Raw genomic sequence first — 18,915 nt, 5'->3', positions numbered from 1 at the left:
AAAAAAATAGTTAAAAACAAATATGTTGGAATTGAAATAAAATTGACTGTTAACAATTTGAAATAAGAATATCTTTTTAACTAATTTTACTACATATATATATATCTAATCTCTTTCCATATTTTCTTTTTTCATTGTTAAAAAGAGCAATTTATCATTTCTACACAAAAACAATAGGTTTTTGTTTCATAAAAATAACAAAAAAAAAATAGTCCTATATTATTTTCATAAAACAATTTAATTTTTCTTTTTGTTACTGAAGTGCAGAATCATATTGTGATGATCTAAAAAGATCATCTAAAACAGGGGTATTCATTTGATTACATTGTTGTTTCGAGTAAAAATCTAATGCTGCACTTTCAGCTATCTTCAAAATATCGGTAATTGTTTTTGGATTTTTTTTACGAATTTCACTGTACATATGACTTTGGACCTCTTCATATAAAAATGATTCTAAAATAAATTATTATTATTATTATTATTAATTATATATTTAACATACCAATATCTAAAGGAAGTTGTTCAAAAGATACCGGCACTCCAGGATACGTTTTTGGAATAACTAAACGAAAAGGAGGAAAATCCTTTTCAAAATTATTAAATATAACATCTACATTAATGTAATTACCATCATAAGTACCACAAATATTTTTAAAGGTAAATTGTGAATTTAATGCATTAATTTCTTGGGTCATACTACTCGTCAAATATGTTGTGAAATTAGGAGTATTATTTTGTGATTGTTGTTGTCCATACAAATTATTTATATCATCAATACCTTTTGATCCAAGCATTTGATCATAGGATGTTGAATATAATTCTTCAAGTGTACTACTGTTATTTGTTATTGGTGTCGTTGTCAATGATTGAGTTGGATAATGAAAATTATTTTGGTAAGTATTTATATTAGTAGGTTGAGATTGTGATTTGCCATGAGGTAGACTACTTTGACGGGATGTATAATTTCCTGTGTTATGTTTATTTGGAATTTGGTATGGTGAATGTCTTAATGATTGTTGTTGTTGTTGTTGTGATCCTGATGGTGAATTTGGTACATTATATTGTTGATGTGACATTGGATTAGTCCCCGTAACAGAATATGGTGATGGTCCAGAACTTAATGGTTGTAATTGTTGGGGTCCCATCCATTGTGGTTGAGAATAATATTGTTGTTGAAGGAGTTTTGGTTCCTGCATTATTGTACCTCCCATTTGTGATGACATACCAATATTATTTACCATAATATTTTGTGAAAGTAATATTTTATTAATTTCTTCTTCAATTTTTAATATTGTTTCATAAGGTGGTTTTTTTTCTCCTATTAAAACTTCATAAACATAATCTAATCTACTGGCTGCTGTTGGATTTCCAGAACTCCTATAATAATTAGCTTTTCCTTTTATCATATTAGCGTGTTGCCGTAGTTCTTTTAATTTATTATCATATGTCTTTTCATTTTGTATTGGGAGACAATTACTATTAAAATTTAATGAATTATTTAATGGAATACCAGAATTTTGATAACTATAATCTGTGTATGGTGGTTGTTGATTAATATATTGCATCATCGGTTGTCCCATACCCATATTTGGTTGAGGCATCTGAATCATCGAATTTTGCATATACTGTCCATTATCTTGTTGTACATTCCAAGCTCTTTGTCTCTGAATCATTGGATTACCAGACATCATATCTTCTGTTGGTATACTTGGTTTATTTATTGTTTGTGGATACATTGAATTAACTTGTGGAATTCCATAATTTACTTGATCATTAATACTATTGTATTCATTTTTAATTTGTTGTGAAAGTCTCATAAATTGTGGTTGATTAGTATTTTGTGAAATCTGTGAATTATATCCAGTAGATGAATTTATTTTTTGTGAATTAGCAAATCCACTACTACTTGAAGTTTGTTGTTGAATAATACCACTAACTGGTGGAGTATTAGATGTAATATTATTGTTTGATGGTAAAGGTGATTGCCTATGAATTGGTATACCTGATGAGGAAACTTGATTTAATTGTCTACTAGAAATTTCTGTATTTGAAGAAACATTACCACTACCGACTACTGAAAGGGGTATATCACTTTGTTGTGTTGGTTGAGGGTCTGGAGGAATATTAGAAGGAGGATTATTTCCAGTTGTAGGAGACAAACCGTTTTTGTTATAATGATTACTCAATACCGAAGGCATAGACGAAGATTTAGAATTACAATTTATGGCATTAATAACTTTAGCTATTGTTCTCATGTACTCATCTTTACTTGTACATTTTTGAAATACATAATCTTCAACTTCTCGAGCATTCCCAGGTACGGGTAAATTAGGAGCATGTTGTCGATTTCTTTGTAATTCTGGTTCTCTAAAAATTAAAAAAAAAAAAATTATAATAAATTTTTTTTTAATAATAATTATAATAAACATACAATCTTTGAATAACATGATCTCTAAATTTTTGTGATGGCCAATCTTCGTCTTCTAAAGATGCCATAATAGATAATTTTTAATTTTTAGAGTAATAATATACTAAAGAGAAAGCACTCTGAAAATTAATTATATGATTATTATATTATAATCTTATAATTACACTATAAAAATATAATTAACAGATTAAACTGTAAATAATGTATAACGTTAAAATAAAAATTCAATACACAGATATATATAATAAGGAAGAAAAGTAGTATAAGATCATCAAAAGTGAAAAAAAAAGACATATTCAATTAATGTATAATAAAATAGACATATATATGTAATAAAAGTTGGAATGATATCAATTGTAAGATTAGATCATTTCATTATGTATGGTAAACAGTTTCATCTTGACGCCTTTTTACAACAATAGAACCTGGCTTTGTTTGAGCATCAGGATGATTAGCTAATTCAGGTGGACATGAAGATACTGGACTTTCAATTAAACATTGTTTTAAATCATAATAAACATCTTTATCTTCTGGTGTTAAAAAAGTAACTGCTCTTCCTTTTTTACCAGCACGACCTAAAATATAAAATTAAAAATGTAAAAAAAAAAAAGAAAAATATGTCACACAGAAAGTATATAATATTTGTCGTTAAAGTATATTTAAAATATGGTTTTATCATTGATAGTAACATTAATAAATATGTTAAAAATTTTATAAGAGAGACAAACCTACCTGTTCTTCCTATTCGGTGTGTATAATCTTCAATAGACTTAGCCATGTCATAATTTAATACCAATGCTACATCTTTAATATCAATACCTCTACCAGCAACATCTGTAGCAACAAGTATATCTTTTTTATTTTCTTTTAATGCGGCTAATGAATTCTCACGGGCATCTTGGCCTTTTCCTCCATGAAGTACGGCTGGATTAAATCCCATACCTAATAAACTTTTTGCCAATATATCAGCACCTTTCTTTTGATTAACAAAAATAATTATTGGTGGTTCATAATACTTAGTTAATACTTCAATAATCTTTTTTCTTTTCTGCTCCTCTGATATCATATAAACAATTTGCTCAATTCTTTCCGTTGGACGGCCAATAGAACCAACATAAACAATGGCAGGTCGTCGCAAATATTGCCGTGCTAATCTTTCAATTGCCGGTGACATTGTTGCTGTAAACATTACTGTCTAAAATAATTCAAATCACAAATATATATATATATATTTAAAATAATATTTAATTAATTAAAGATAGAAAAAAAAAAAGTTACCTAACATACATATTAGTAAATAATTACCATATTTTCTTTAAATATTTTAATGTTATACATAATTTTAGATAGGTTAAAATTAAAATGTCTTATGACATTAATATATTATATTTAAAGACAATTAACTTTTCCTAAATATGTTATATATTACAAGGGTAAAAGAAGAAAAAAAAAAAGTGTAAAAAAGAAAATCATATGTATGTAGTTTACATGTATAAAATGTAATAACTTTACTAGCTTTTTTATTAAACTAACTAACCTGTCTATACTTGTTTTTAGTCATAAAGTTTGCTAATAAACTTGACTCATTTTCAGCTTCCTCAGAATCAGGTTTCATATTACTAACTGGCATATACTCTAATATTTTATTAACTTCTGGTTCAAAACCAAGATCAAGCATACGATCAGCCTCATCAAGAATAAGATAAGAGCACATATTTAATGATATATAACTATTATCTAATGTATCAATTAATCGACCAGGTGTAGCTATAACAATATCAACACCCATACGAACTTTTAATGCTTGATCTTCTTTTGATGCACCACCAATAACAGAAACAGTCTTGATCCCTAAATATTGACCAAATTTCATTGCTTCTTGTTCTATTTGTTGAGCTAACTCTCTAGTTGGTGCCAAAATAACAGCATATGGTCCATTTCCATCTAATATATCAGTTGTCTCCTGTTTAGGTATTGTTGTTATCCATACTAATAATGGTATTAAAAATGCTGCAGTTTTACCAGAACCTGTTTCAGCAACACCAATAATATCACGATTACTTAAACCAATAGGAATTGCTTGTCTTTGAATTGGTGTTGGTTCCTAAAAAAAAAACAATTAATTTAATAAAATATAAATCTGATAAATCCATGTAAGGAAATTAAAAATTTTCTTTTTATTATACTTAGTATGAAATAAAATATTTTAGTTAAGTAGTTTTTATAATACTATCAATATTAAATTAAAGTGTCAATAACTAATATACATTTTTATGTATATATACATTGTCATTAAAAAATTTACAGATAGAAAAATGTACGTGTATGTTTCTGCATTATATGAAAAATGAATTTTAACGAATATGAAACCTAGGAAACTGGCATATAATATAAATCTATATATTTAAAATTTTCATAAATCTAAAAATGTTATATTAAAGTACAAATAAACTTTATTAGTAAAAATAAATAAAGTAAAAAAAATATCTTTTCTTTGAATTGGGTGTGTATGCTATTTTGAAGATAATTAGTGAAAAAAAAAACAATAAAAATGGTGTGTATAGCTTTTATTAAAGTACATATAATCTTTCTTTTTGTAATAATACTTTAAATGAGTAAAAACGATTTAAAAAAAAACCTTAATAAATATATTTAAATAATTAAGCTTAATTAAAATATATATATATATGTTTGAAATGATAAAATAAAGATTATACAAAGAAAGTTGATTAATTAAAGTGGCTTAAAATATATACATACTATTCTTTTTTATATTGTGATATTGAGATCGAGAGAAAAATCTTAATATTTAAACGACATGATATTATTAATTATAAAATCATTTTTTGAATTATTAGATTAATTGAAAAATTAACATTTACGTGTTTTTGTTATAAAAGAAAAAATAAAAAGTTGAAGAGCCAACAATAAACGTTATGTGGTATGTATGTGCATATATATTTTAATAATAATATGTATCTAATATTATCATCTATTGATACATATAAATATAGGAAAGGTAACATTTTATTGACATTGAATTATTTATAAGAATGGAGACACGGAAAAGATAAGATAGTGATAAAGGATAAAATATGTATTATAAAATTTGAAGAAGAAACAGAAGCCTGCTGTAGTTGTGTTAGAAAAATGAATAAAATAATGTGAAAGTAATAATAATATATTGTTCAATTTATCTTTTTTTTGTAATTTACTTTTAACAAATAAAAATTAATAAATAAATAAAAAAAACTGGATAAAAAAGAAAATATATATTATTCTCAATGTGTTTTTTTCTTATATAACTTTAAAAAAAATGTTTCATTTTATATGTAATACTTTATATATTTATGTATAATTAAGGAAAAACATGTCGGTTAGTTAGAAATTTATATAAAACATTTATTACTATATATAATAATGAGAGAGAGAAACAAAAAAAAGAATCGCAAGGTACACTAGGGAAATGAAAATGCACCTTTAGGTGTAAATTTTTAAAATTAAAGTTCGTTATTTTCCAAAGAAGATTACACGTGATACACTATTAAAAGAAAAATTATAACTTAAGAAGATTATTAAAAAAATAAATTTCTTGATATACATTAGATAATTTTTTTTAACTTTATACTTTAAAGTGTATTTATGTATAAAATAATTAAATTTTAAAACTATATAAGAAATTTTTTTTTATAAAAAAAATTATCTGATATGTAATCAACAAAAACATATATATGATATTAATTTTATGATAAAAAAAAAAGATGTTAAATTTTTATTTATATATCTTTTATAATCAACTTTCAACTTTCGACAAATGTTTGTAAAGAAAATACGATACTATGTAACATTAAAAAATAAAATTAAGGGTATATAGAAAAAAAAAAATTACAAAATGTTTAAAGATATATGTATATAATTTGAAGTTAAGACAATAATTTGTTATTTATCAGAATGTGTCTAAAATTCCTCTCATACAATAAAAATTGTCCTTTTTAGAGAGAATAATGATTATAATAGAATATCCAATATTAAAAAGAGTTAACTTAATATCGGTTTTAAAAATACTAAATTTATTTTAAATAAATTAAAGGAAAATACGTGAAAAAAAAATTTACATTAATATATAATTTTTTTCCGGTTCAAAGTACTGATAAATAGTATTTGTATTAAAAGTTTTTTTTATATACCAAATTTATAGTACATTTCTAGTTTAAAAAAAGCTAATAAATGATATATTTACAGGTCCACGTAAAATTTCAAATTTTTACTTCATGAATGTTTATTAATGTGTATACATATATAGAACATAAATACTTCATAGCACTTTCTTTTGGATATAAATACATATATATACAGATATAATTGCATTCATTCATTTCATTCAACAAATGGAAAAATGAAAATATATATATATATATATGAAAATTTATATGTGCAGATGTAGATAAATGTATATATTTTAAATGTTGACATTGTTAGGTGCTAACAAAATGAATTTTATCGGTATATTTTTTTTTATACCATTATACTTAATATAAAAATCATAAGAAATAAATAATAAGAATTTTTCTTATTATAATAATATAAAATATATTAATAAAAAACATTAAAAAGTAATATTTTTATAATTAAAAAAAAAATCTATAAAATCTATAATAGAACCAGAAATATGAAACATAGATTTTTAAATTGACAAAACAAGCAAAGTATGTGAACACAACATCATCGTGTATATGTATGTATAATGGGAAGAATGGTGAAGATGGAAAACGCATATAACAGAAAATATTTGAACAACTATTGTTAAAAGTTGTAAAAAGCAGACATAATTTCTTCCAAAAAGCGTTTTTGACAGACAAAAGACACATGCTGAATAAATAACGAGGTTAAAAAAACAATAAATATATATATTTTACAAAAAAAATATATAAATTTTTATAAAAAAAAGTATTTTTTTTAAACTAACCTTATATCCAATTTTATGAATTACATCTAATATTTGCTTTGGTATTGGTGTTTCATTCCAATTTCTTATTGGTTTAGGAATAGAACCACCTTTTATAGTAATATTAAAATCTTCACGAAATATTCTCCAATCTCTTTCACTCATTGCTTCTAGTGGTTTTTTTCTCCAATGAACATCCTCCCATTCATCTTTTCTCATTTTTTTAGGTTTTACTTCATCTAATAATTTATTAAATTTATCTTTTCTTTCCTCTTTAACATTTTGATAGTAATCTTTTCTATCTCTTTCTATTTCATTTGGATCCATTCCAGCAATATGACCACGTCCAAAAAATTGAATTTCATGCCTTTCCTTATATAACTTGTCATAATCTTTTGATGTATCATCAGTTTCTTCCCAGTCAAAATTAAAATTTTTTCCATGAAGTTTACGCCTACGTTTTTTCTTTTCTTTATCCTTTCCTAAATAACGTGATTTAATAAGCTCTTCATATTGCATTCTCTCTTCCTCATCAATCTTTTTATTTTTGGATGATGAAGAGATATCCTCATCCTTGGAACGGCGTGATGATGATCCAGAACCTCCCTCATTACGATCATCATAATTTTTACGACGTTCTTTTTCTTCATCACGTCTACGATCACGACCATCTCTATTATCACGTTTATCCCATATTTTTTCACTTTCTTTCATAAATTCTTTTCTTTTTTCTTCAAATTCTTTTCTTTGAGCCTGTATTTTTTGTGCTTGCTCCTGACGAATTTTTATAGCTAAAGCTTCCCTTTCAGCTTTTGTTAAAAATTTTGGCTTTAATATTAAAAAAATATATTTTAATAAAATAATAAAATAATTTGTTTTTAAATATACCTTTATACCTTCCTCTTCCTGAGCTTTTTTAGTAGCTAATAAATCTCCTAATGAGATAAGATTTTTATTCTTATTACCGTAAGACATATGGATTTAGTGATATGTATAAGAATAAATTTGATAAAAAAAAATTAGTTAATAAATTATAACCTATCAATCTTTAAATTGAAGATAGGAAATATTGTTCAAATTACACTATATTATATATATATATCTTGTTTGGACGATAGTCGTAAGTCTTATGTGTTTATCAAAATATCGTGACGAGACACATATATGTATAATACTAAAAAGTTAAATATCTACTTTGTTTATCCTGATAACTAACTACAGAAGAAGTATTATTATCAAGTAATGAATAGTATAATAGAGTCTTATAAATATGTTTTCATCTTGTCTTTAAAATTTTATCATATGACATGGTGTTGGGTAAAAAATTTACTATAAAAATTATTAATTAAAAAAAAAAACCAATGATATAGAAATCAAAAAGATTTATTTTTATATTTTAGATGATTTTAATTATGAAAAATATTTACAAGGAATATTGAAAATTTCCAATACATATTATAGATATTGTATTTAAGTAATATTAATTTTGAAAAAAAAAAAATATATTATCTAAATAATAAAAAAATTAATGTAAATGAAATAAAAATATTATGGTGGCGGAAAAAAAAAATCAAATTTTTATCTAGAATAATGTTGATATTGTAATTTAGGTGTAACTTCTTTAAGATTAAAATTCATTTTTTCATTTAAGAAATTACACGTGATTTTTAAATAAAACATAATTAGAAATGATAAAATTATTTTTAAAAATATATGCATACAGGTAAAATTTATTATTTGATGTTTTATAATTTTTATTGGAATATAGAAATAACATTAGATAATTATATAAAAAAAAGATTAATTATAATTACAATATTTAAGCAAAAGAAAAAAGTGAAATGAAAAAAAAAAATATATATATATATATATAATTTATTGATATAAGGTAAAATTCATGTTTATGATATTTTTACAAAAATAATTTATCGCATTAGTTTTAAAAATACATGATGATATTGATAATAAAAAATAATAAAAAAAAACGAAGGGAAATTGTTGAATTTTTATTATGACTATTCTCTAATCAACATATTTAACTTTTGTCAATGTTTTAGTAAACAATTTATATATATAAATATATCTGTCTATGATACTACTTTAAAAACTAAAATTAGTAGCATATAGAATAGAAAAAAAAATTGAATGTTTAAAATATAGAAAATTTTCAACGTTAAGACAAAAATAATTTATGTTGTATTACATTCACAACTGACTGTTAAATAGTTATGTATTTGTGTAAAAATTATTTTAAAAGTTATATGCAGGTTTTAAATTTTCAAGATTGTTCTTATATATAAAAAGTTATCTTTTTTTTTTTTAAATGATAATGGAATATTTAAATAAGACAAAGTTAAAAATTGATATATCTTTTTAAAAATATTTAAAACATATTTATAAATAAAATATATGAATAAAAAAAAAAAGTAGAATTATTTATAGTAATGCTTTTTAGTTCAAAGTGATAATAATATCTGTGATTGAATTGTTTATTAAATTTTCTACTATTACATAAGCTCTATTTATAAAAAAAAATTTGTCTTCAAATACCATTTAATAAATGTTTATTACAATAAAATAGAATATTATAAATATTTCATGATATTTTCTTTTAGGACATATATATAAATAAACTTACATTCACAGAATTCATTTAACATGTATAAAAATGGATGTATGTATAGATATGTATACATATATAAAAATGTATACATAAATATTGATATTATTAGGTGCTAACTGAGTAAAATGTTTTGAGTTGTTATCTTTTTCTATCCCTTTCATTATTTTGAGTTAATTTAATAACCATAAGAAGTAATTTTTTTGTTTTTCATTGTAAAGTAAAATAATAAAAAGTACGGGAAAAAAGAATTGTTAATGCAGCATAATTATACTTTTGAAATTATAAATAATTAAAACTTTACGATTGATTTTTATATAGTTGGGGTAAAAAGTTTTAAGTTCTATAAAAGTATATATATATATATTTTTTTTTTATTTAAAAGTTAAAAAATGTAAAACAAAAAAAAAAAATTCTATATATATATTTTTTAAAGATTTTATAATAACCGATAAAAATAATTTTTTTTTATTAAAACAAATAAAAAAACATTAAATACAATAGGTAAAAATTAAATAAATAAGTATACTAGTTATAAAAAAAAAAACAATATATACAATAAGACTAAATATTACTTTTAGTTAAAATACTCAATAGTACAAGTGTAAAGGTTAGAAACGACCTATTATATTCTTCAGTAGTACAACATTTTATGCAAACAAATGTTCATATATATATATATACAATATATTAATTGATCAGAAATGAGAAGTTGTAAATTTTATCATTTCAAACCATTAAACAAAAAGTTCCTAATTATATATATGTATATTAAGTGTATATATTCATTTAGAATACTTTCTTACTTATACAAAACAACATCTTAAATTCTTTATTTTATACTTTTATATATTTTAAATTTTTCAGATATATCTTTATATTATAATATAAAATGTTATGCCTACACTTAATATGTAATTGAAATGAACACATACATATTAAAGATAACAACTAATTATAACACTCACGTGTAAAATTTTCCAATATCAAATTATTATCTATAAAAATAATAATTATTGTTATAAATTAATAAATATTTTTATGATAAATGTATGAATATGTTTTATAACATTATTTTATTTTAAAAGAAACAAATACTTTACAATATATTCACACAAAATCATGAATTTATAAGATGTGATCAAAATTGTTGTAAAAATAATAAAAATGATATTAATAAACTTCATATAAACATAGAATTTCTTTTAAATAAAATAACCTCTACTTAAATTTTTCTAAAATAACTAGTATTATAATTTTTGTAGTTATAACAACTATAAAAGTAGTCATAACTCTAACAAGCTCTTTCTAGATGTATTTATATATAATTGTTAAACAAAATATAGTTATCAAAATACATATATATAAAAAAAAATATATATATATATATACATATATATTTAAAATGAAAATAAGAGAAAAAAAAAAGAAAGATTTTGTAAAACATTTTACAATGAAGAAATAAAATTATATTTCAAATATTTTATTAATAAAAGTCTCTTTCATATTCTATCAATGATAAATATAAAATAAAATGAATATAATACTATTTATTAGAAATTTTATACTGTTTTACATCAAAAAATAAATAATTATAATTATTTGTTAAGTTTTAGTTTATAAAAATAAAAAAAAGAGAAATGAAATAAATTTTTCTGCGAGATAGATATGTTAATTTATTTAAAAACAAACAAAGTTATTAGCTCAGTAGAAAAAAAAAAAGAAAATTAAATGGAGATATGTGTGAAATATTTTATGCAATATCTTTCATGAAACTTCATTTATATACACACATTTATATTATCTTTTAATCTTAAACTAATGAGAGAAAGTGTTGTAAATCTTAAAAGAAATTGGTTTTCTTATTAGTTTTATAATTAAAATATACCCCCATAAAGTATATTTTAAAGACAATAAATTTTAATTATTAAAATAAGATTATTTGATATTATATATAATGCTATGTGTGTATACACATTATATATATATTAAAAAGTACGCAAACATTTTTTGTATTATTATAAGCTAAAAATTTGTCTAAAAATAAAAATAATAAATAATTGTATTTTAAAAAGTTTACATATATATATATATAATTCATTTACAGAAAAACGATCAAAAAAAAATTTTTTTTTTAGTTTCAAGGAAACATAATAAAATATCTTTTCATTTTAAAAGTTATATAAAAAGAAATTAAAATAAAAAAAAAATTAAATTATGACAACTATTGGTGTCTTTTGTTTTTAAAATAAATAAAAATATTTTTACATAAATTAAAGTATAGTATTATAAAAGTGGTTTGCAAAATAATAGTTTAATAATAGAATGATAAATGACATGATATTTTTGACCTATCAAATTGTTTTATTATAAAAATATTTTTAAATAATTTTTTAAACTGACCTTATATTATTTAGTTTATGAATTACAATCATTACAAAATTTCTTTTTTAATTTTACATTAAATAAAAATGTAAACATATTTATCTTAATAAGATAATATATTATTTTTAGATTTTATATTATTTAGAAATTTTTAAAATTATTACATCATTAAAAAATAATTTAATAACTTTTTTTTTTTTAATGTTTAACTATATTTAAGGGAAAAAAAAAACTTAAGTTATATGAAAAGGTTTTAGAAAAATAATGAAATTTTGTCACACACTTAATTTATTGTAAATTTAAATTTTACCATCAATTCCTAACAATTTTTCTTTAAGGCATACGCCTACGATACTATTTTCATTATTCTTCTAAGAAATAATATATAATGATCTAATTAAAACTTCTTAAATATTATTTTTTCCTCCCACTTTTAAGGATTATTTTATTTTGAATAAACAAAAAAAAAAATTACTTCCTTATTGTTAAATAGTAATAAAATGTACTATATATAATAGTTTTTGCCTAAGATCAACAAAAATTATCTTACCAAAAGTATTTTTTCCGGTATCTTCATATTATATTTTAAAATCATACCATTTCATCTATAAAACAGGAATAAAAAAGGAAATATTTTATAAAAATGCTTATGAAAGTAAAATTATTATTTTTTTTATCTTTTTTGTATAATTATCAAATAATAATTTTTGATTAGGACCACCCATTTTAAAGATAATTTTGATCATGGAATTTACTTTTTATTAAATAATATCGATTAAAGAAAATATATAAAAAAAATAATATTATAAAACTTGCTTTCTTTTTAAAATAAAAATGTAAATAGAAGAATTCTTAAAATAAAATACATTTTTTTTTAATGTTGATTATATTCATTCCCATCAAACAAAAACTTTATTTTAACTATCCATTTTTTTAAGCTATAAATAATTGTAAAAAAAGTTAGTTTATTCTTAGTTTTAAAATAAAAATAACTTTAAATTATGTCATAAAAAAAATATGATTTGACCTAAAAAAAAGAGTATCAAGGAAAAATAAAAAAAAAAAATTAAAATGAATGAAATTGAAATGAGATAGAGATTTTTATCCTAAACAAAACATTTATCTTTAATTTTTCTAACTCTCTTTATACTTTTTTTTTTTTGCTTCATCAAATATAAGTAAATTTTATATTGGACCATCTATCTTTTCTGTTGATATTGAAGAAAGTATATGCTTTCTGACTGATGACATATTATTTTATTTTTATTTAAATAAATGAAAATGATAAATTTAGAAGATGTTTAAAAGTTTTGTTATAATATTTATTAAAGATAGGCATATACCAAATAAAGTATTTGTTTTTTTAAAAGTAATTTTTTAATAGTATAAAAATATTATTGTTATTATTAGTAACATATTAATCAAAATAAAAATAATTCTTTAATATTCATGAAAAATTTCTTTTCCAATGTACGTTATTTTTAAAGTGTTGTACTTAAAAAATATTAAAAAAAATAATATAATTTATGCTTACACTTTTATAGATGTTATGGTAGAAAACTTAAAATTAAAAAATTAAAGTTTTTATTTTAAGGGATTGAAAAAATGATTTTAAAAATAAAATAAATGGTTAAAAAAAATGTGTCTTTTTTTTCTAGTTTTTGTGAAGAAAAAGTATAACAAATATATTAGATCAAAAAAAAAAATTTTTCCTTACTTATTTACATAAAATATACAAATATTAAAAAAAAATTTCTATTTTAATATAAATTTATTATTTTTTGCACGTTTTATTTTTTTATTAATTTTTAAAATAAATAATCTATTTAAATATAATTAACATACAATGTTATAACAAAAAATTTATCAAAAATTAAGTGAATCCTTTAAAAATACACGTTTATTTATGATTAATATTATAATTTATATATATTATCATTATTTCTTATTTTTTTTCTAAAAAATTTATTCATATATATATTTAAAATAAATAATATAATATAATATTTTTATTTATATTTTATTCAATATTATATTATATTTTTACACATATTATAATTATGTATATATTAAAAGTTTACATAAGTTTATTGCTAAATGGATTACCTTTTAATTTTAAATGTTAAAGTAACTTTTTTTTTTTCATCAAAGTACATTAATATTTATATATATAAAATGTGTAATGAAATATTTTAAATATTTACAAATGATTATAATAAAAAAAAATTGTATTTATTTTTAATATAATAATTGTAAAGATTAATATGTAAAAGAGTATAGAAAGATTTAAAATTGATAGAATATTTTTTTTTTCATTATTATATTAAAAAATAAGAATGAAATTTTAATGTAAAAATATTTTATGAAAATTTTTTTTATAAAAATGAATATTAAATTATTATTATTAAAAAAAATTGAAACAAAATCTTTTTACATTAAGTTTATTTTAAAGAAAAAATAATGTCATTTTTAGAAAATGAGATAGATGTTGGAAATAAACCAGAATATACTCAAAATCAAGGACCAGTTAATATTGAAAATGGTAAAATTATTGGTAAACGTTATAAAATAATTAAAAAATTAGGTGAAGGTAAATTAATTAAATTTATATTATTTTAAATTTATTATACTAATAAAATAATATTATAGGAGGTTGTGGTGCTGTATATAAATGTCTTAATATTGATAATGGAAAATATTATGCTTTAAAAGCAGAATCAAATTTTGTTACAGGTGGAACAGTTTTAAAATTAGAAGCACAAATTATGAAAAAACTTAAAGGAAAAATTTGTAATATTAGAATGGTTGCATCAGGTAAAAAGGAAAAATATTGTTATATAGTTATGAATTTATTGGGAAAAAATCTTTCTGATTTACATAATTTATGTGGGAAATTTACATTATCAACACTTATACGAGTTGCAATTCAATGTTTACATGCCATTAAACAGGTGCATGAAATTGGTGTTGTACATCGTGATGTTAAACCTGCTAATTTTGCTATTGGTAGTAATGGTATTAGTGTTAAAATGATTCATATATTAGATTTTGGTTTAGCAAGAGAATATACAATTATGAAAAATGGAAAACTTGAACATCGTGTTGGTAGAGATGGAGCATTATTCAGAGGAACAGTAAAATATTGTTCCATTAATACTCATTTACGTTGTGAACAGGGACGATGTGATGATTTGTGGTCTTTGATGTATTTATTAGGTGAATTTATAAAAATATTACCATGGGAAGATTATTGTGATGATAAAGAAACTACATTAAAATTAAAAAAAACAACTAAAGAAGAAACATTATTTCCTGGATATGATAATTTTACATCTATAACAACATACTTAAAAACATTAAATTATTATTCTAAACCTGATTATGGAAATATTGCTCAAGTATTTTTAAAATATATGAAAGATAATAATGTGAAATATACAGATCCATATGATTGGGAAACAAAAAAATTTTTAGAAAAAAAAGATAATTTTAGTGATGATGATACATCAATATCAAATAAGAAAGATAAAAATAAAAAAGATATAAATAAAAAAGATAAAAAAAAGCAAAATGTAATTTCAAAACATGCAACAAGTACATTAGAATCTGTTGAGTATGATTTTGCCGATGTTTTTAGTTTACCAAATTTTGAAAATACAGATATGAAATTTTAAATATATATACTTAATAAAACATAAAATTTTAACATTATGATATTTTTTATAAAAATTTATAGATATGACAAATAAACTTTTACACCATAAAAAAATATCTTTTATGAATATATTATATTTTAGGTATGCAAATTTTAGATGTAATTTTTTAGTAATTATACAAAAAAAAATCATTTAAAACAATATATTATTATAATTGATAATAACTAGTAGAATAAATTATATATTCATGGTTGAATGTGAAACAACAACTGAAGATAGTTCTTCAAAAACGACAAAAAAAAATGATGGAAAAGAACGTGGACAATGGGGTGGTAAAATATTTTTTATCTTAACAGCTGTTGGTTGTGCAGTTGGTAAGTTAAAAATATTAAATATTTTAATTATAATTAATAGGACTTGGTAATGTTTGGAGATTTCCATATGTAGCATATGAAAATGGTGGAAGTAAGTTAATATTTTATTTTAGAAAACAATTTTTTTTATTATTATATTATAGGTGCATTTTTAATTCCATATTTTATATCATCCATATTAATTGGTCTTCCAATGCTTCATTTTGAAATGAATTATGGACAATATTCAGGTTCAGGTTGTGGTACAGGATTTAAAAAATTATTTCCAGTAGGACAAGGTATTGGATGGGTTATGGTATTAAGTTCATTTTTAATTGGAATTTATTATATAATGATAATGACATATATTTTAGTATATTTATTTAAAATTGTCATTGGACAAAGTTATCAATATGTTTCATGTGACAATTCATGGAATACATTAAATTGTGTATCATCTTTCAAAGATTTAGATTGTCTTAAAAATATGACAAAGAATTCTAATTTAAAAGCAATTTTTTTAAATAATACTTGCCATTATGCTGATAATGAAAATGATATTGTTAATATAAGAAAAAATTATTTTAATAATATTAATGGATCACCAACTTCTGCAACAGAAGAATTTTTTGATAGATACATATTACAAAGAACAAATAAATTTGAAGATATAGGTGAATTAAACATTAAACTTCTTGTTTCATTAATAATTTGTTGGGTAATAGTATTTCTACTTTCTTGGAAAGGTGCTAAAATTATGGGAAAAGTATCCTTATTTACATCAGTTTTTCCATATATTGTTATAGTAGCTTTTCTTTTTAAAGCACATGGATTAGATGGTGCTTATGATGGAATGAAGTATTACATCTTAGAACCAGATTTTTCACGTCTTTTAGATTACAAAACATGGTTAACAGCATCAACACAATTAATATTTTCATTTTCTATTGGTATGGGTAATATGCATACATTAGCATCATACAATAAAAAAAATCATAATGTACTCATTGATGTTGCAATAATTGGTGTTGCTGATTTATTTATGAGTGTTGTTGGTGGTGCTGTTGTTTTTAGTATACTTGGATTTTTAGCAAAAAAAACTGGTAAAATTATTCCTGATGTTGTAACATCAGGAGCCACACTTGCATTTGTTGTATATCCAGAAGCAACAAGTTTAATGCAATTTTCTGATGTCTGGACATTTTGTTATTTTTTAATGTTATTTTTACTTGGTGTTTCTACAGAGATATGTTACATAGATTTAATTGTAACAGCTTTTTATGACACATTTCAATCTACAAGAAAACATAGAACAAAAATGGTCTTTATTACATGTTTTTTAATGTATCTTTGTGGAATTATTTTTTGTTTCAATGGTGGAATCTATTATTTCACAATTTTTAATGAATATACAACAGGATTTAATCTTGCTTTTATTACATTAATTGAACTTTTTGCTGTAACACTTATTTATGGAATTAACAAATATATGAAAGATATTAGATCTATGATTGGAGAACCAAAAAATAAATTTGGTGCTATATTTGGACCAACAGGATATTGGATAAGATTTTGTTGGCTTTATGTTAGTCCAATTCTTTTGAGTATAATAACAATTGCACTTTTATATTCTTTTTTTAATGAACACCCATCATATGGACATGGTGATAAGGCTGTTATTTTTCCATCAATAGCAAGATATATAGGATATACTTTAACATTTAGTACATTAATACCTTTAATAGTATTTTTCTTTGTAAATATGTTTATATATTATTCTTTAGGAAGAAATTTTAAACAATTATTTAAACCTCTTGAAACATGGCCATCATTTGGAGGAGAAGGAAAAAAGCTTGGTAGCGTAAATGTTAAAAAAGATAATAAGAAAAAAAGTAGTATAAAATCAAAGAAAAGTATATCTAAATCAAAGAAAAATAAATCAAAATCAAAGAAAAGTAAATCTAAATCAAAAGAAAGTATATCTAAATCAAAAAAAAATAAATCTAAGGAAAATGATAAATCAAAAAGAACAAAAAAACAATCAAAGTCATTAGAAATGTCTTCGAACTCAAAACCAATTTCGAAGAAACTTTTATCAAGTAAATAAAATAGTCTATATATAAGATAAGTATACTACAACTATGAATATTTTTTGTTAAATTATTTAAAAAGTTTTAGTAGACTGGTAATAATGAAAAAAATATTAATATAATTAAATTTTTGTTTTATTATAATTAATATAATATAAAAGTTTTGTGTATTTATATAATTGTTAAATAATTATTTATTTCTATGTTAACTTTTTCATTATTTAAAATACATTAATTGTTAAAAAAATTGACTCATTAATATTTTAAATATTTATTACAACAATAATTTATTTTTAATTTTTTTTTAATCCATACTAAATGTTATCTTATTTTGTACTTGATAATTTATGTAAAAAATACAAACTTTTATGTGGGATATAATATTTTAAATATAACTCTTTTATATTTTATGGGTTATTTAAAAAAAATGAAATATTA

General features: G+C 21.0%; 4 protein-coding genes across 4 annotated transcripts; 2 read left to right on the top strand and 2 right to left on the bottom strand.

Moving 5' to 3' along the window:
• Positions 1-253: 253 nt before the first annotated feature.
• Positions 254-2,496, bottom strand: SRAE_2000074100 (Coactivator CBP, KIX domain and Mediator complex, subunit Med15, metazoa domain-containing protein; the record flags this gene model as incomplete). The annotated part of the gene is made up of 4 exons (XM_024651611.1): positions 254-453; positions 503-2,113; positions 2,162-2,367; positions 2,432-2,496. The coding sequence occupies 4 exons, from the start codon at positions 2,494-2,496 to the stop codon at positions 254-256; spliced, it is 2,082 nt and encodes a 693-aa protein (XP_024505271.1).
• A 307-nt stretch (positions 2,497-2,803) lies between these two features.
• On the bottom strand, positions 2,804-8,348 carry SRAE_2000074000 (Probable ATP-dependent RNA helicase DDX23; the record flags this gene model as incomplete). The annotated part of the gene is made up of 5 exons (XM_024651610.1): positions 2,804-3,003; positions 3,161-3,623; positions 3,966-4,532; positions 7,395-8,201; positions 8,262-8,348. The coding sequence occupies 5 exons, from the start codon at positions 8,346-8,348 to the stop codon at positions 2,804-2,806; spliced, it is 2,124 nt and encodes a 707-aa protein (XP_024505270.1).
• Positions 8,349-14,838: 6,490 nt separating this feature from the next.
• Positions 14,839-16,052, top strand: SRAE_2000073900 (Asator; the record flags this gene model as incomplete). The annotated part of the gene is made up of 2 exons (XM_024651609.1): positions 14,839-14,968; positions 15,028-16,052. The coding sequence occupies 2 exons, from the start codon at positions 14,839-14,841 to the stop codon at positions 16,050-16,052; spliced, it is 1,155 nt and encodes a 384-aa protein (XP_024505269.1).
• A 549-nt stretch (positions 16,053-16,601) lies between these two features.
• Positions 16,602-18,494, top strand: SRAE_2000073800 (Sodium-dependent dopamine transporter; the record flags this gene model as incomplete). Its single annotated transcript, XM_024651608.1, has 1 exon — positions 16,602-18,494. One exon carries the CDS (start codon positions 16,602-16,604, stop codon positions 18,492-18,494), a length of 1,893 nt encoding a protein of 630 aa, XP_024505268.1.
• Between the last annotated feature and the right edge of the window lie 421 nt (positions 18,495-18,915).

The sequence above is a fragment of the Strongyloides ratti genome, assembly GCF_001040885.1.
Source record: "Strongyloides ratti genome assembly S_ratti_ED321, chromosome : 2".
NCBI classification, from domain to species: Eukaryota; Metazoa; Nematoda; class Chromadorea; order Rhabditida; family Strongyloididae; genus Strongyloides; species Strongyloides ratti.
This window is presented reverse-complemented; position numbering and strand designations above follow the sequence as displayed.